The sequence below is a fragment of the Carassius gibelio genome, chromosome A14 (genome assembly GCF_023724105.1).
Source record: "Carassius gibelio isolate Cgi1373 ecotype wild population from Czech Republic chromosome A14, carGib1.2-hapl.c, whole genome shotgun sequence".
Taxonomy (NCBI): domain Eukaryota; kingdom Metazoa; phylum Chordata; class Actinopteri; order Cypriniformes; family Cyprinidae; genus Carassius; species Carassius gibelio.
The window spans coordinates 9995966-10015700 of NC_068384.1; the positions used below are offsets into that span (position 1 = coordinate 9995966).

The 19735-nt window shown below is 38.6% G+C and overlaps 1 protein-coding gene across 9 annotated transcripts in view; it reads left to right on the forward strand.

Annotated features, from left to right (window-relative positions):
• Positions 1 to 19735, forward strand: part of LOC128027467 (protein diaphanous homolog 2) — a 375948-nt gene that overhangs the window by 113507 nt on the left and 242706 nt on the right. For all 9 annotated transcript variants that reach the window (XM_052615104.1, XM_052615108.1, XM_052615109.1 and 6 more), the window contains 7 exons: positions 1312 to 1420; positions 4382 to 4492; positions 6866 to 6978; positions 11896 to 12012; positions 16451 to 16569; positions 17728 to 17792; positions 18568 to 18672. In XM_052615104.1, the coding sequence (XP_052471064.1) occupies positions 1312 to 1420; positions 4382 to 4492; positions 6866 to 6978; positions 11896 to 12012; positions 16451 to 16569; positions 17728 to 17792; positions 18568 to 18672 (739 nt within the window). The remainder of the gene's footprint in view (positions 1 to 1311; positions 1421 to 4381; positions 4493 to 6865; positions 6979 to 11895; positions 12013 to 16450; positions 16570 to 17727; positions 17793 to 18567; positions 18673 to 19735) is intronic.

A 19735-nucleotide genomic window follows, 5' to 3' on the forward strand; every position in this document is an offset into this window, starting at 1 on the left:
AAAACGCTGTGCAGTGACACTGACTTATGTTTAGTGCTGTCACATCAAAGCCCTCTTTAGGAGTTGAGGAGGTGTAGCTTATTCTGAAGCCATGTTTGAACCAGCATGAAAGACTCTGTACAGCCCTCTCACAACTACAACTTAATCATCCGGATCACAAAACACGGATCTTACACCTAGCTTGACAAAACTCATCTCCGCTGTTTCTTCAACAAAGGAAGCAAAGCAAACCGATTTTGGGTTAATGAGACATGTGAGAGTAAACTTAACATCTGGTGTAGATCCCTGGTATGTCGTAGGATTTTTCAAATTAAATTGATTAAAAGTGACAGTAAATGCATTTGTGTTGCACCATGAATTCTGGAGAATCATGACATTGAGTAGAGTAATGGGTGCTGAAAATTCCGCTTTGCTATTAAAGGAATAAATCACATGAAATCCAAAATGAGGGATTTCCTTTTCCTAACCTGATAAGAGCAAGACTAGTTATATACACTGTTAAGACACAACTGTGATGTGTGTTTTTTTTTTTTTTTTTTGAAGGGGTTGTTTTTACAATGATCCGTTCTGAAGTTTTTATTTTGTCTATGATACTTTCTGTTATTCTTTTACCTTGGACTGCAATCCACCACTGCTTAAGTCAGCAAAACAGACATGGGACCTTGTGAAGTCCTTAATTTGCTTACTCACCAACACTCCTTGTACTCCCTTACGAAACGAAAATATATTTACCAATATATTTCTTAAAATATATTGTGATATATTGTAATATATTATTTACCCTTTTTATTTTCTAATATTTTATATTTTTGAATACATTTAATAATATATTGATGATACATATATTATATAATATATTGCAAAATATACAAATGATTGCCGCTTTCAATATATTGCAATATATTGGAAAAAAATACATATATATAACAATATATGCTAATATATTACATGATATTTTACGATATACTGCAATATATTTTTGTTTCATAAGGGCTTTTATCCAAACGCATCTCTTTGGTTCTCTTATGTTGCTGCTTCGGACACAGCGTCACATAGTGTAGACTAGATGGATTCTCTTATTAATATTGAGAACATTAGGCTTCCTTTGGTGTTTTATATTCCTAGTGAGTTCTAAATCTCCATAAAAGTCTGTGGCTTTGTTCCAGTTCCAGTGCGTAAACGTCTGAGACTGAGATTACGATCTTAGACCAACTCGGGTGAACATTCTAAACCAATGTCACGATCGTGTCTTGATAAAAAGTTTGTTTACCTAAACACACCGATTTTTTTTGTCGTCTTGTTTTCCTTTAGTCTGGATAAGATCCTGGCAGCCATGACCATTGCTGCGGAGAGGAATAATAAGGAGAGGTTTGCTCCGATAGTGGAGGGGCTGGAGAACCACGAGGCCCAGCAGCTACAGGTCAGTGTTGGTGCCCTTTCCCAAAAACAGAGTCAGAATGCTGCCCTTATTACCCAACTTATTACCTTCATGTTATAATTCATCACACTCTTTATAGACACATTCACATACTGTATTTTCCCGACTATAAGTCGCGACTTACATGTTTTTTTTCGTCGTCATGACGTATTTTTGGACTGATGATACTCAGGTGCGACTTATAGTCCGAAAAATACAGTACATACTTGCACATGCAACACATATTTTGTAGCTGCAAAGTTTATAGCTATAGTTAATAGCTAGAATTGTGTCAAAAAATGTTTATTAATTTTCATGGTATTACATTTTCATTGTTTTACATTTTTTTTGTATTATTTTTTATTTTAATATTTTGTTATTTTATATTGCTGTTTTATTAATTCAATTTAATTTTATTTGAGGTAAGTTTATATCTTTGTGTAAGTTCTTTAGACTGAGTCTGAATGTTTCTGTTATTCTCTTGAACGAGCAAGGAATATTCAAGTAGAACACACATCAGCATCATATTTTTTGTTTTAATTTTTTAAAACGGTGTATGTCCTCATGTTTTATTTAACTTATTTCAAATAATTAGTAGAATTCAGCTTGCCCAGGGCAGCAGATATAGATCTGCTCTGTTTAGTGTCAGTCAGTGTGTGAGGCCTCTTCACTCCCAATGCTCTTTTTGATGCTGGAGCCAGGTAGAAATTGGCACATCTGTCACTCAAAGCTCTTCTGCAACCCGGCTCGGTTTGACATGTAAACAAGTCCCCGTATCCCTTTTCTCACTGTGTTCTGTGGTCGTCTGTCAACCCTGCCACCTCCACCACAAGATTGAAGCTAGCTGCTGGCTATTCTAATGGAACGGGAGGTGCATTCTAAACCCTAATAAGCCCCATCCAGGTCACACAAAGAACTTGGGGCTCCGGAAACTAGCGACAACAACAAGCAAAATAAATAAATAAATAAATAAATAAATAAATAAAACAACCTCTTCTTGAGAGATGGTTAATTTATCATCTTCCCTTCTTACTTTTTCCTCTGCATTCTCCAGGCTGGTCTCAGAGGAACCGAATCAAAAGGGCAAGGATGCAGCACCACACCTGTATTTATCATTCTCTGCTTCTCCACAGCCTGCGGTGATCTGTGACCAAGCACAACAAGCCACTCTCATACATTCATTAACCAAATCCCTAATCTTTGTGTAGCTGTTGAGAGAGCAATGAAGAAGGTGATATGACACCGGGCTAGCAAGAGGAGAAGGGGGGAATGAATCCCTTTGATTTGGTGCCTTGTTTTCCTCCTTAAAAAAAGTCTTTTAATGAAAAGAACCGCCACTAATTGTGAAGTAAATTAAAACACCTCACCAATGCTGGCGGTTAAAAGAAAAGAACACTTTTAAAGCCTGCGATGGGCTGCAGAGCCTGACTTAATTTATTAAAATGTGTTTTGCCGTTACGCCATCTCAGTGACGCAAGCAAGCAAACTTAAAACCGTCCCAGCAGTACTGTTTTTTAATTACACTGCTGGAATTCACCTCAGGCACTGTGCTGCAGAAGAGCATCATTGCAAATGCAATCCATAAATGAAAATAAGTATCGCAACCTGCACCAGCACCCTTTCTGCAACATCGTTCCAAATGTGTTGATGATGAAATGCATTTGCCCTCGGGAGAACTCGATGAAAGATCTAGATTCACTCAGTGGGCCTCTTCAATGATTCAAATTGAAATAATTGCTCAAATGGGAATACGAGAAGGTTTAAGAATTTTGGGGATTTTGGGGCATAATGTTGCACGATGGGAGCAAAGTGGGCCTCATTGCGTTCGCCTGCTGCAGCCTCTGGGTAGCTGGGACTTTGAGAGAAGGAATCAAGAATAATGCTTTGGTTCAGGCTGCTCCTGAACCCAAGAAAACTGCTGTGGAAAGCAGCATTTTTCAATTCATTTTTTGTTTCATTTTACTGTCACCCAGCCCTGTTTTACAGTTTTTTTTTTTTTATTCATCTGTATTTTTACATTTTAGGCCTGCCCATTTAATGCAATGGAATAATATATATATATATATATATATATATATATATATATATATATATATATATATATATATATATATATATATATATATATATATATATATATATATATATATAAAATAAAATCAGCAAATTTTATTATTATTTTTAGTTTTTCTCCACTGAATTAATTCAAGCTTTCTTCCTAACATCCCCTGTAAAAAAAAAAAAAAGTAAATAGTAAAGTAAAAGTAAATCAAACTTATGCATCTCCTCCAAATGGCTGTCATGTCATTAATGTTGTATTAAGCAGTGTCTTTTCCTTGACTCAGATAAGGTTTCTGTTTTTGTGGCCAGACAAAGGCAGAACAAGCAAGAGTCCGAATGATGGAGCTGCTCCTGACAGATAAAATCATGCAGGAGAATAAAACATGTAGGCCAACAGCAACTCCAAAAGCCCAGGCCAAGGCTGGTGAACGTATAAGAAGACTGTTCACATGTCCGTCAAGAATGATCTTTCTACTCTGCATTGATCAACCAAGCGAAGAGCATTCCTTCTCATCCTGGCCGGCTCCCTGGAGCCACCTTATAGCCTGTTAAGAACCATCAGCACTCCTCCCTGCCCACTGCCCTGATCTGATAAATCAATTAAAAATACACATCTGTTCAGCCTGGCCTGCTCCCTCCTTCCTCTGGACAGCTTTAATAATCCACTTGCTTCTTTTCCCTTCATTTTTAGCATTTTTTCTCTCCCAGTCCTTCACAGCAGCAACTGCCTCATTCCATCCTTATGAATTCATTTTATGTAATGTGATATAGATTTTTTTTTCTTTAAGGTGGCAGTAGTAATAAGAGGGTGATGCAGAGTACTACATTTTAATCATTTATCACTGAAAGGATGATTCTAAGAATTTGCTTGCATTAAATGGTGGTGTGTGTGTGTGAATACAGGAGGCCTGCATGCAGCTGATCAATGCCCTCGTTACATCGCCAGATGATTTAGACTTCAGGATACACTTACGAAATGAGTTTCTGCGCTGCGGCCTCAAGAAGATCCTACCAGTGAGTAGAACTTTTGCTTTATCATTTCATTCACCATTTATACTTTTTTTGTACTTCGTTACAATCATTATTTATTCGATTTTAGTGCTGTTTATAATATATTATTTTTTATAATATAATTAATATAATATATGCTCATTAGGTTTTCTTTTGTGGTAAAGGTAAGTTAGTAGATACATGGAAAGATGCTTAAACTACAGATGTACAATAGCATTTTTGTAATCAAATGACAGATTTTGGGATTAAAACATCAGTGAAAGCTAAAAAAAATATGTAGTTTGAAAAATCGCTTTATGGAACAAATAAAAACTTTTGAACAAATGAACAAAACTAACAGCTAAAATGTGCCCTGGTTTGGTGTCCTTCTCCCGTAATGGTACAGCTCACCCCCACACACATCATTATCAATCACAAAGCCCACAACCAGGCCAGCACATCACTCACCATCTCATTTATGTGGACATTTCGTCACTCTTAATAAGTCATTTTGACTGCTCCCCTTATTATTACTGCAATTATTATAATTATCTCAATCTACCCCTGCATATGATGAGCTTATCGTAATTTATGAATAATGTATTTGAAAGTTTAATAGGACAATTAAATATGACATTGTTCTCTAATTGTGAATAATGAGGTTCCAGGTTTTAGTATCCTCAAAATGGCAAATGCAAAGGGAAAGAAACAAAGTGAAATGACAAATGAGATGCACTAAATCCTCAAGGAGAGATAGAAAATGGTGTCTGATGAAATGAAAATACACATTTCAGGAGATGGATGTGTGTGTGTGTGTGTGTGTGTGTGTGTGTGTGTGTGTGTGTGTGTGTGTGTGTGTGCGAGACTTAGTCCTGCCTCCTACTGCGGCATAGCGAGCTCTCTTTCTCTCTGATTGGCTGTTCCTTTAAGACAGATGGCATGCCTGAAGTATAGTCCACTGATTGATAACTACAGAAATTGGGTTACATTTGGCTATTCACCATCCATAAACTACCCCAGCAGTGATTCATAGTGAAGTTGTAAAGCACAACTATTTTATCCTCTCTTTCTTTATCTCTCCCTCTCTCTAAACCCTTTAGATCTATCGCGTATGTTACTCGTACATAGCAAGACAATCTGTGTAACATAGAAAAACAGATTGAGTCTCAGCGCTATACAACAATGATCAGACTTATGGTTTTAATTAGCACCTGAGTTTTGAATAACTTGACAAACACAGCTTTCTCAAAGATGTCCCTATTATTATGGAGAGATACCAACTTCTGCGTACCTTGATAACCAATCACATTATATCCTTGATGTCATTAAATTGCTGCCAGAGTTGTATGACAGACGCTATATAAATGAATGAGATGTTACGCTGTTTTTGACCAGTGGCAAACTTATTTAAAATTAGCGAATAGGCTGTCGATTCATTATTAGCATACTGTAGCCTCTCCTCAGTTGGCATCCATTCATCACTTTTTTTTTTTTTTTGTATTTCCTTCTTAAACAGGAAGTTTGGGCAAGACGTGCATTTAGTTATGTTTCCATTTGCACTTCTTGTTTTAAATATATTAATGTCTGTAAACTGTAAATTTTGAATGCAGTTTTGAACTGGTCAACATTTAAGCCCCTTTTACACTGCCATTCCGGCAAATACATGGGTAAAGTGTTCCGGCAATTGTTCCCGGGTCGCTAGATTTTGCACTTTCACACTGCCAATGATTACTCGGGATATGTGCGTGCTTTCACACACAACCAGTAAAGGTCCCGTAACGACACGTAACATCAGGGCGTGACGTGTAATGTACGAGTCGAAAACGTTAGGCACGTTATACTTTCACTGAAGTAAGCGAACGATCTCGGCGTCAGCGCGGAAAATGAGGACCTAACGGATCTCTGCTTCATTACAGTTGTTACATATTTTTTCATCGCAAACATTGATCTTCCTTCAAAACAGCTGGTAAAAGATATGCGCGATAACGCGCGTCATCACTTCGACACGGCATTGGATCTGGCTTTTGTTCACACAGCACTTGTCCTGGGTTGAACCCGGCAATGTTAATAGGTCCCCGACCCGGGTTCAATGCTGGAATCAATCCCGGGACGTGTATGCTTTCACACAGAAGGCGACCCGGCAATATTCCGGCAATTTGCCGCGTCCAACGTGCAGTGTGAAAGGGGCTTTAGAAGTACACTAGCATGGCCTAAACTAGCATAGAGCATATAAAAGCCACAGAACTCAAATCGGGTCAATCCAAGGCCTTATAAAAAAAATTTAAATGTCCAAAAACATTTAAATTTATGACTTTTTCATCCTGTTGTATTATCAATGTTATATGACGACCCATCATCAGTCACTCATTCCTCTCATGTCAACCTCTGTAATCACAGGAGCTGAAGGAGACAGAGGAGCTCGACATTCAACTGAAGGTGTTTAATGAAAATAAGGAGGAGGATTCCATCGAACTGTCTCACCGACTGGATGACATCCGCGCAGAAATGGAATATCCTTTTTACCACTGCCTCGTGTGTGCATGCAGCCGCAAGGGCGCCCGGTGTGGCTCATAGGTCTAAAGCCAAGACCTCCAGTTCATTCGGAAGGGATTTGAGAATCAGGTTTTTTATTTATTTTTTATTTTTTTTCAATTCCAGTCCAGCCTCTGGCAACTCTGGTGGTAAACAAACCTCTTCACATCAACACCACACACATATCCCAGCATCCTCCTCTGGCGCAGAGCTCATTATACTGACATTCCAGAGACACAGAGAGCAACCTCTACGCTCACCTCTCCTCTGTTTCATTCCCCCTCAAATCTGCGGATAGATTATGCCACACGGCTATGGAAATCCGTACACACTTATTTTCTCCCTGTTTATACATCTGCATCTGACCCTTCAGGCCACAGCTGCGTACGTGGCAGCCATATGCAGTAGCTTCTGGATTTGTGTGTAACCTCACGGTCCCGTTATAAAGTAGCTTGAAGCCATTCGCTGAATTTGAAAAATGGCAAAGCATATTTTTTTAGTGATGATTTTTTGATGGTTTTTATCGTTTGGGTCTCTTTCCATAAGCTCTCAGAGGGAAAGCTTTACTGAAATGATGTACAAGCCAGCGTTTTAGTTCAGGCTGTCTGGACTAATGATTTTCGTGAGCAGCCAACTGTGTAAGAGACACAACATTTGTCTCGAAGGACAATTTGGCATTGATCTGTAAGTGCCTTGTGTAATATGCGTGTCTAAGCAACGGTCTCTGTCTTTCTCAGTTCTTTCCTCCCTCTATTCTTTCGAAACATCAAACGTTCTCCAGGCCCACTCTGCTCGTTTTCTGTCAGGTTGCTTTATGAATATTTACCTGTAGAAATTGTACATATATATGTGACCCTTGACCACAAAACCAGTCATAAGGGAAAGCTCTGAAAGCCTATAAATAAGCTTTGCATTGATGTATGGTTTGTTAGGATAGGACAATATTTGGCCGAGAAACAAACTTTTTATGTATCTGGAATCTGAGGGTGCAAAAAAAAATCTAATTCTGCCGCAGAAATACATTACAAATGGAGAAGACGACGTGGACTGTGTGCATAAACCTTGTTTCAAGTTTTCTCTCAGGCTGCTTCATGTAATTATTATTATTATTATTATTATTATTACAAATTAATATTTTTATGAATGTTTACATGTATTACCTATACAATTTTGTTTTTATTATTATATTTTTATGTATTTATTTTTATAATAGCTACCAGCCATTGTTTTACTTGCACTTGAGTGTCTGCTTAATAAACCCGCTAACACTTTATTTTGATGGCCCCCTAACAAACAGACTATATCTTTGCATGCACATGTAAATTTATTCTACTAATCCTAATAATAGTATATGATAGTTAGTTGAGATGTGCAAAGTTACTTTCTCCACTTTATAAGTTATACTGTAGAAATAAAGTGGCGTGACGTGTGGCCAAGTATACTGTCCCATATTCGGAATTTGTGCTCCGCATTTATCTCATCCAAGTGCACACACACCCACCCACACACACACTCCCACACACCGTGAACGCTCATCCAGAGCAAAAAAAATAAATTGTTACACATTACAATAATTATTTTAGTTAGTGGTAGTAGTAGTATAAATATAGCACTTCTGGTTTAGTTCTGGGCACTATAGTGACTTCAGGAAGCTGTTGAATATATTATATATGAATCGAAAATTGGGCAGTGTGATTGATTGACCCTCCCTCTCTGTCTTTCGTATTGCTCAGTTCCATACAGCTACAGCTCATGTTTATGCATCACCTACCCCACCGGTACATTACTGCAAACATGTGTGAAATACAAATATGCACAGACAGTGGTGTGTCTGTGTGCACACTCGTGTTCCTGCTTAATAGAGAGAATTGCTTTCTGGTGCATTTTGTTGTTTTGAAGTATGGAGAAAATAATTCACTTAAGCAGATCACCTGGGTTATCAGCAAATTTCGCTCTGAAGATGCTTGTATTCTCACATTGAGTTGGCTGAACATGGGGTGCACTCTCAACCGTATGAATAACTGAAATGATATGAGTTAATTATAAAATGTACATCAGTGTTGGTGCAGTGCTGGTTTGCTGCAAGGGCAGATTTTAAAGTGCAGTGGCTGGAAGGCTTAATGTTCTGTTTTATTATTGCTCCATAAATATATAGTGTTACATATACACTATACATAAAGTTTATATGATTTATAGTTAATATTATTTTAAAGAATATATAATTCTCTAACCTGAGACAGATTTTATTTAAATCGAAACAGATCTGCTGTACCTTTTAATTTTCTTTTTTCTTTAAATATTGAGGCTCCACATCTTTTTGATTTCTATCCCAGCGGAGGGGAAGGAGTGATTGTGGAGGCTCAAGAAAGTGTGCTCCAGTCCAACTAGTGCATCACCCTGTGGTTAGTGTTTAAATATTTCAACAGACATTGTCAAAACCTAGAGTACATGTAATGACTGGACAAATATACACACCGTTCCTTAAACTATTTTAGCCCATATTTTCAAAGTTTGTTATTTTCTTTTATTTGACATTTCTTTTAACATTTTGTAACTATATATATATATATATATATATATATATATATATATATATAATATTTTTTTTTTTTTTTTGTGAGCATTGTTATATTAATTCCGTTGTGGGACTGTTAGTAGGAACAAATAATAAGCTGCTACTGTTAATTATTATATGTTGCCACTAGATAGATTAAAATAAAATAGATTGCCAGTCATTTATTTAATTTTAGTGGACATAGCAGAGAGGGTTGGGACATTAGTTCTTGATATAATAATAATAATAATAATAATAATAATAATAATAATAATAAAAGAAGACTATGATGACCATCTGATCTTACATCGGTTTAAGTCATGGTAAGCCACTGCCCTTTCTCCTCAGAGAGGGAGATGTTGGACATTTAATCAATACTCTGCATGTTTAAGAGCACATTTCTTCTGTTTTGGAGACATCCAAGACAAACTGAAGATGAGATTTAAGTCCAGAAAATAAATAAATATAAAAAGGAAGGGACTTATCCATATTTTATTGCTTTAAATAATCAAACTAAAATATTTTTCATTTGATTCATGTCCAGAGCCAGGGTATGAGAAGAGCCACTTTTCTTCAATACCTTGTGTTTGCATATGTTAGTAAATTAGATCCATAAAGATATTTTAGAATGTAGTAAGATGGTATCAGTTCTGGTTAGTCTCATGCTTTGACTCATGCTTTGAAGCAAGCAAATTCCAGTGAATGATGGCCATTCACCTTTAGTTGTATTTCCTGCATTTTATTGTTCATTCTCATCTTAGAATTGTACTGCTGCACTTCATATTGCAATCAGTCTAGTGCATATGAACTGTAGCAAATTAGCTCAAAAGGGAAATGAATTGTGGTGAATTTTCGTGCTGCGGGGAAATGTTGAAGTTGGGGCAGTGTTCGAGAAGGAAGGGTCCAGCGGCCGCATGTGCTCCACTCTCTGGTCTGGTGCAGGGCGCGAGGGGCGGTGGCTTCTTCTGAGCGACTTCGTCCTCCTTGGCCCACGGTGTGGTTCTTGTCCGGACCACGGGTCCGGCAGCTCGTGACTTCGGAAGCATGGAGATCCCTCAACACTCCCTTCCTGGACCCACGAGGACACCAGCGTGCATGCACAGGGGAAGAGACCACTCGGCATTTTAACTGTGGAGGTGATGAAGCTCCATTCCCCTTCAGGTGTGCCTCATCACATGCCACCAGACCTGGATGATTCTGCGCCCCTCCTCTTTCACACGCACACACTCCTGTCAGGAGCCTGGTGAAGGGCGGTGATTAAGGGATGGGGTGATAATTCGGGGAGAGACATATGCCATAGAAAATAACATTCTTACAGTACTAGTGTATTAGAGCATGTAACAAGATCGGATCATTAATGGAACGTCTCGATGGTTTGGTGGTGTTGATGTTGTGAATACATTTTTCTGGGTTGAAGAATGACAACTTCAAAGAAGTTGTCCTGACTCAGTTTTGGTCGGGAGAGTTTTCTCCCAGATGAAAAGTTGCACCATGGCTTGCTGCAACTTTGATGTCCTGCCGGCGCGGCGGAGCTCCGATGGATCGCAGTTGAAATGGATGTCTTAGAGGCAAAAGGGTAAGAGCCAAAGAAGAGAGAAGAGTCAACTCTGACAGTGCCTTTTTACTTCTGTGGGGGTCACACCTCCAAGTGGTCAGTGAGATAAGGGTAACTTGAACTTTCCAAGGGAAAGTTTACGACTCTGTGTTCAAGCATGTAACTGGATTGGTTGTTGACGTAAAAACTATTAAAGATTCCTAGAACAATCATATGATGCATGGGTATCAATCGTATACACTCTCATTTAGATTATCAAAATACAAATTTTTAGATACCAAACATGCTATATGTGAGGTTACATTAACCAATGGTTCCATCATAAGCATGGACAAAAAAATACAAATACAAAAGTCAATGTATGATATGATATGCATAGTCATTTATAGAAAATATTTGGCTATGAATTAATGAAATAATCCTTTCCAGTGGGCAGTATGTGTCTGTTTCAAAGTGAATTATGTAGGGGGGATATTCTTTCTACATACTGCACTTTCAAGTCATAAAGTTATCTGGTCTGGCTGAGGTTTCCTGGTTGCAATGGTAGCCAGGGGCCTGGGGGATTGTTCACAGACATCTTGGAACCCACTGTGGTTGTTGGGTGAGGGGTTCTGTTGGATTATTTGTTAAATAATAATACAAACAAATAATAATTTGCCTGATTTATCCAGCCGTTACAGTCTTTTATACAATTTATATCCATACGTATTGAAATGGCATGTTTAGATGAACATTGTTTTATGTGGCAAGCAGTGTGTGCAGTTGTGTCCTTAACCATCTATGCACTGATATGGGTGAAGTGTACCATCTCCTGTCCAACATGGTGAAAGACACAGGCTCAGAACCTTACTTCCTGTCCATCCTCCAGCACCTGCTGCTCATCCGGAATGATTATTATATCAGGTGAGTGCTATCATGTATTTTATTTAATATCCATTCCATTGTACGATGATAACAAGGTTGCACCTATCTGTTCATATTTTATTTTATTTTATTTTATTTTATTTTGACTCAACAAGCATTCTTCAGATTTCACAGATGAGAAAAAAAAAAAAAAAAAAAAAAAGAAAAAAAAAAAAAAAAAAAAATATATATATATATATATATATATATATATATATATATATATATATATATATATATATATATATATATATATATATATATGTGCGTGTGTGTGTGTGTGTGTGTGTGTATTTCGGTGTAATTTCAACAACAATATTTGTATTCTGGTGTATAGCTGTGCTGTTGCAGTATTATAAAATTACTTATATCGTGATATAAGATTTCAGTCTTGAATGATAATTTATTCAAAAGATAGAGTTATTTTGCATGTTCAGCCGCACTCAGAGTTTGTGCGTATGTCAGAAAGTGAAGAAATGATACTGATCATTTCAGTTCACTGTTGCATCAGACCTGTTGCTGAGGTAAAATATTTAATAAAGAGGGAAGAGCGAAGCGATGAAAGGGAGGGAATTTACCATGGACATGTTGCTGCTCACTTTGAGCCATGAATAATGTATTGCCTGGCTTGTTGGAAAAAGCGAGAAATAGAAAACACATTAACCAAGTAGTATGGCAGATTCTCGTTCAGTGCCATCCCTCCCGCCCCTCTGTCTCTAACTGATGGCAGAAAACAGGATCACTACAAACGCTGATTAAAAATGTATGTCCTTATTAAAGATTCTCTCCCTTGGGAAAGAAAAAATACCACATGGAATCTATTTAACATCTCCAATTGTTTCTTTAAGACACCAATGAGATTAAATGACAAGAAAATTAAGTCTCCTGCCTCTCAGATTTTTCTCCTAAGAAAAAAAAAAAAGGACCAAATAAATCAGACATTTGAATATCAACTCAAATATTTATCTTTCTTTTTTTTCCGGTTTAAAAAAATGATGAGAAACAGCGATGTTTGAGCCATGAGACTTTTATCTGCATTAAAACATATTTCTTAAGCTTAGCATCTAAAGAAGGATGCACAGTTTTGTTTGTCTTACATCCATCTGCATCGCATGGTCAATCTATAAAGTTCTCGTCACTGATGTCTTTGGTTGCTTTTGAACATGGCGAGTCGTTTTATGTAGATTGGATTGGCTGGTTGGAAAATTGTATGGCTATAATTTTAGATTAAAGGAACCCCTTGAGATCAGTCTGTGCTTTGATGGCTGAGTCTTCAAGGAGAGGGAGGGAAGAATAGGCTGGTGGCATCTCTCTACTTCAGTCCGCATCAGTCGACAACGTTGCTCTTGTTCATAGGTGTTGGGACATACTCTGGTGATCAAAGCCAGCCATAAAAGAGAGCTGTCTGCGCCAATAGATCACACTTTTTGATTTAAAACCATTCTTTAATTCCGGCAAAACAACCAGACATCTTTATCCTCATTTCACTTTGTGTTCTCAACTCTGTCCTTGGTTATCTGAATGAAAACTTCTCCCTCAATTTGTTTAATAACCTTTTTTAAAATGAAATAAAGTAAACAGAATGATTTAATAACAGTTACTGATGTCCTTCAGCCCTACAGCCTCCAGTTTTACTGCTTTTTAGAGCAGTGGAAGATGTTGGGCAGTAACTCTCCAAGACTCTCTAACAGAAGGTAGATCAGAGGGAGTGTATATGGAGCACATCTTCTACTTTTGGCCATGACTGATGTGAAGATTAGATGGGCAGTGTGGAGCAGGGTTTGGATGGGAGATGAGAGGCAGACAGCGAAGGTGCCAGATTGAGAGAGAAGGAAAGAGCGGCTCCGATGTGTGGGACATATGCCGTCTCCTCTGGTGGGGTGTGACAGTTCTGGGTCAGTCGTCTCCTTCCTGGTTCTATCCAGCATGCGGCAGTGGTGGTAGCCAGGATGTTGAGAAAATAGGGCGGCTTATTGAGATAATGATACGGTGTAGATCAGTGACAGGCGTAAGCTTCGGGCCTTGCCACTAAGCCAGGCTCAGTGACACTCTCAGCCCTATCAGTTCCAGCCACCCCGTCCGCCCCCTCTGCACGCTTATTACACATCGCTGCCGTGTCTCTTACAACAAGGTTTTAAATTGGAAAATTGTATGAATATGATAATTTGTTTGGTTGAGTATGTTATTTGTCATTGAGCTCGGAGAGATATTCAATTATAGTTAATGCCTTAAATTGTATACTGTATAAACATTTGTTGCCTTGGCAACTAACTGAAGTAGAATTATAATATATATATATATATATATATATTTATTTATTTATTTATTTATTTATTTTATATTATATTTTTGGAGAATTCTAATAGCTTTCTGACCCAGTGTAGATGCACAGAACAACTGAATGAACAACTGAAACATTCCTAAGCCCAGAAACATTAAATGACATCAGTGGTTCAACCGTTATGTTTTAAATAATAATAATAATACCTACATTTATATAGACCTTTTCTAGGCACTCAAAGCGCTTTACGTAGTCAGGGGTTATCTCCTCATCCACCACCAGTGTGCAGCATCCACCTGGATGATGCGATGGCAGCCATAGTGCGCCAGAACGCCCACCACACACCAGCTTTACTGGTGGAGAGGAGACAGAGTGATGAAGCCAAACAGCCGATATGGGGATTGTTAGGAGGCCACAGTGGTCAGAGGCCAATGGGCGAATTTAGCCAGGATGCCGTCACACCTCATCCGCACCCCATGCAGGCCTCACTATCACATCTTCCAGCAGCAGGAGGTCTCCCATCCAGGTACTGACCAGGCTCAGCCCTGCTTAGCTTCAGTGGGAAACCGGTCTTGGGCTCCAGGGTGATATGGCTGCCCAAAAGTTTTGAAGGTAGGAGAAGACTGTTTATGTGCAAAGAAAACAAAATTAATGACTTTATTTAACAATTCCTTCACGGGCTCCTGCATCAGCTCGTGAATGGTGGCAGAGACTGTCAAGGAAGATAAGAAATTGTTGAATAAAGTAAATATTTTTGCTTGCTTTTTCACACACACACACACACACACACACACACACACACACACACACACACACACACACACACACAAACCTCTCGTAGCTTCATAACATTACATTATTACCATTTTAAAAATGTCCTTACTATGTTTCTGGGCCTGGAAACATTTCAGTTGCATTGCTGTCTATACAGGTTCAAAAAGCTCTCAGATTTCACCAAAACATATCATAATTTATGTTCTGAAGACGAACAAAGGTCTTAATGGTTTGGAATGACATGAAGGTGAGTAATTAATGACAGAATTTTACCTTTTTGGTGAACTAACACTTTAATACTTCCATCAATGATAAGAGAGCATCTGAATGATTGCATTTTATGTATTATTATTTTATTATGTGTTTGTGTATTGTTATCAAAAATATTAAATGTGCCACCTGTGGCTGAATTTAGGGGATATCTTGATTTTTCTTAATAGCGGCACACAGACCATAAGAGCAGCAAATAAATCTGAAATATGAATCAGAAGGAGACATAAGTGCAAATACACCCCTGTTGTGTAATTTATTACTTTGGGTCAAACAACTCTGCCTTTCATCCATTGGCTTATCTATATTCCCCCCGCAAATATTGCTTATCAAACAAGAATGTTTAGAGATTAAAAAATGTAATGCTCTAGAATTAAGTGGCTTTAGCTATGAGTTGTGGTGCAATTATTTAGCACGGAGACATTTTTAAAGTCATGCTCGTTCATTAGAATTCGAAAGCTTGTTTTGCTGGGAGAAGGGGTCGAAAAATTTCTGGGAGGAAAATTGAGTACCTACATAAGACATTCAAGGTCATGCTTGGAACATAATTATTTGCCACTACAGAGCTCAGCTTAAGTCGACTTTGTATTTGTTAAATGTCACTAGCAATTAAATTTGGTAATATAACTCAGAAAAGGTCACACACTAAGCGCCGTGGCAGTGTCTAGTCCCAGACCCATTTACTCCCCATCCCGTCATTGTCACCGCTCCAAACACAAGACCGTGTTTTCCCTGCCATTGTGCAACTAATTACACAGATTACACTGATTAGATTTGCGTCTCAGGTTTTATTGCTGCCCTTAATAGCCAAAGATGATTGCAAATTAGAGAGGGAAGAATGGAGGCCCGGATGTGGGTTTGTCTTCACCTTGAATGGACAAAGTCACCCAAGCGCTCTCCGGCTGCACACTTTGCCGTTAGTGATTTCATTATGTACCAAAGGAAGCCTTAATTCAATGCTGTAAAATACCATTAAAAGATATGTCTCACCTGATGATTTATGAAGAGCTGTCCTCGCAGGAACGCACAAGGCGGTATTTCATATGAACTTAACGGCTTTGTCTCTTGTCATACTCTGTCCCCTCACTCTCGCTGAACTCCTTTTTATCCCAGGCCTCAGTATTACAAGGTGATCGAGGAGTGTGTGTCCCAGATCGTCCTCCACCGCAATGGGATGGACCCTGATTTCGCCTACAGGGAGCGACTAGAGGTGGACTTCAGCCTTCTCGTCGGTAAGTCTGAGATTACAGTAGGTCTTCTGAGTCTTCAAGGAAACGTCTTTGTGTCGAACACCACGCTAGACCTCAGTGCAGTTCCTTTTAGCTTATTATTCATTGGTACAATTCAGTTTTCCAGACTATTAAATTCTGTCTTGAACAGTATGGTCAATTTGATAAAGTGGCCAGAACATTTCGGAATGAATAAAAAGGAGTTTCAGGTTTCGGTAACCAGCTTTAGGTAAAAGCGTATTGAGAGCAGTATTGAGTTATACCACTTCAATGAAATCCGCCAGAAAGATTTTTGGGGCTTAATGGGACGTCTGGAGTATGATTATAACAATCCTGCACTGGTTGACACTACATTCTGTCTAACATAACTGTGAAATCACACTGCACTGAGGGAGGTGCAACTGCAGTTGATAGAAGTTTGCGATTTCCTGGAGTAGATCTAATTATCATTTCCCGGTCCCCATGAGAGCCCTGTCTGAAACACCTGCACTCACCTGACATGTAAGATAAGGTACACTCATTATGCATAAATAAAACATTATCTGCAAAACCTGGCTGGCATGTCATGTCTTATAAACGCAACACGACTTCAGCTGTACCGGCTTTATTTGCAGTCCTGGACTTTTTTCATTTGTTTTATGATTAAATGTTGGTGTGTTGTGATTAAATGTTGGGGGGGTGCTTTCTTGCCAATTGTTTTGTCTTCCAGGTTCTTGGACACCAAAGGAATTAATAAAATAAGGGTGATGTAAATCCCCCCCCCCCCCCATTCTCTTTGTGATTTGTCACTAGCACTTTCATAACTTTCCAACAAAGACTCATTAAAAGTTTTCAGACCCATCTGCAGAAACAAAAAAAAAATTTTTTTTTTGATTTTCTCACTTCTTGCCTTACTTTAATGAGTTGAAAACAGATTTTGTGGGGCGCCGTTTTTAAATTTGCATCTCAAACCTCCAGAACAGAATACAAATCTCCAGAGGGGAGGGGGGAATGAGACACTGACAGGTTCATTGTATTCTGTTTGCTTTTTTGTTCTTTTGATTGTCTTCATTCTGTGTCTGATGTAGAATCTTAAGCATCGTGTTAACATTTCACCTTGCAATTTACATACACACGTGTGTTTTGTGCGCTTTCATGTACCCGGCTGTTTGTGTATGACAGATCAGTGTGTGGATAAAGCCAAGGTGGAAGAGAGCGAGCAGAGAGCGGCTGAATTCTCCAAAAAGGTGAGTCTATTAATCACCCTGGGTGCTTCTCTTGGTATGCAACCAGGCTGCTGTCACCAAACTTTTCTCCCATGAGCGGTGAGACAGCACATCGATTGTTCTCGTCTGATCAATAGCTGGCAGCAGAGCAACATGATGTGTATCAGTGCAAGAAGAATCAATGTTGATGCTCCAATCTGCAAGCTTGTTTGTGCCATACTGGGAGCACTATTTACAGGCATCATTTCAAATAGTGTTAAAGGCCCCAATGAACAATATTGTATTTTTTTTTTTTTGTTAAAACATTGGCGGTTCATAATGAAGCCAAGAGTTGTATCCCATGATGCTTTGAGAGTGTTTCCATCCGCTTCCTGCCCAAGTCTGACAAATGTAACAGAAATCAGGACGGAAAATAACCTATTACTTCTGAATTATGTTTTTTTTTTCTTATAACATTATAAGTAAATATCAGTAAACAAAAAAGGGACTTGATGACCGTGCTAATGCATCCTTGCTAAATAATTACTGACCCCAAATTTCTAAACAGTGGGGTAAATGTAAATAATTTAGATTATTTAGTTCCTTATTCATCAACATTATTAAAAAAATTGTTGTGGAAACTCGAACGCACATAAGTGAATGACGCTCAGCCACCAGTTGCGACTTCCTAGCCTGGATCAAGATGTTGATGATGATAATGAAGGTGGAGAGACTTGCTGAATTGTTGATATGTCCTGTGGTTGATGGATCCCGCATAGTTACGTCAATGATTTTGTATGTGCTTTATTGTCTTCAGTTCGACGAGGAGTTCAGCGCACGGCAGGAAGCGCAGGCTGAGCTGCAGAAGCAGGAGGAGAAAATCAAAGAGCTCGAGTCTCAGATCAACACCCTGCAGGCCCAGGTAACAACACTTGCACAGTAACCTACAGTACACACTCTTCTCTCCCTCATCTCCACTTGCAGCCCCATAGATATGACCAATTCAGCTATTCTGCGCTCTCTATCCAAGGGTATCAAACGCAGGTAAATGCTAATGGGAGCTACCACCAATGCCGTGGCCTATGCGCTCACCTTTAACATGCATAGTTTACCCTTCAATTGACACTGATTATACCACAGAACCGACATGTGCTTTGTTGTACTCTCAGAGGCTTCAAATCTACTGAGGTTTCTCTTATCTTCCCTCATGAGAGCTTTGTGGTTCGCTTTGCCTTAGAAGAGCCCTTTATCCTACAGATCTGTGAAGCAACACGCCTACTTTTTTTTTTAGTTTCCAGACTGCCTTTCTTCACCTTACAGTATTCCCCCATGGCTATTTACCAGGCATTAAAATATTTGTCTCCATCATAAAACCTTCTTGACACTCAAAGACCTGAAAATGAGCTATACATCAAATGCCCTGAAAATGAGCTTTACAAGCGCATTAGGATCACTAGTACTTATTTTCTGTGTTGTGAGGTCATATAAAGCAGTTTTTCTATGTCTGCTCCGAATGGTAATGCAGCTTCTAATGTGGCGGCAAAGGGAAAGACTCTGTTAATTCGGTCAAACTAAAACCTTTTTATCTTTTACCGTGAATGCAGTGTAGCTCTAAGTGGGTATTTTAAGACTTGGGGGGATTGTATGATTTAATAAAAGGCCAATATCCCCCTTCAAATCGTTGGATTTGATTTTTCTCAATTGCTCCATTGCAGCCTGTTCCTAGCTATTGTATCAACGCTATGAGGGATTGCGTTACGTCTTTGGCTCTCACATCATCGTTCCTGTCAAGAAAAAACCCTTAGTTCTTCTCCGGCAAAATGACTGCTATTTCAAACCAAACCCAATTTGAAACATTTTAGATTTTAGTGCTGTCTTGGGACAAAATAAGTAGCTTGCTTGCTAGCTTATGGAGTTTAATAGGAAGTGGAAAAAAATCTCACCATTTGTGAAGAGCAATCCACAGTGTAAATAGTTTTCCAGAA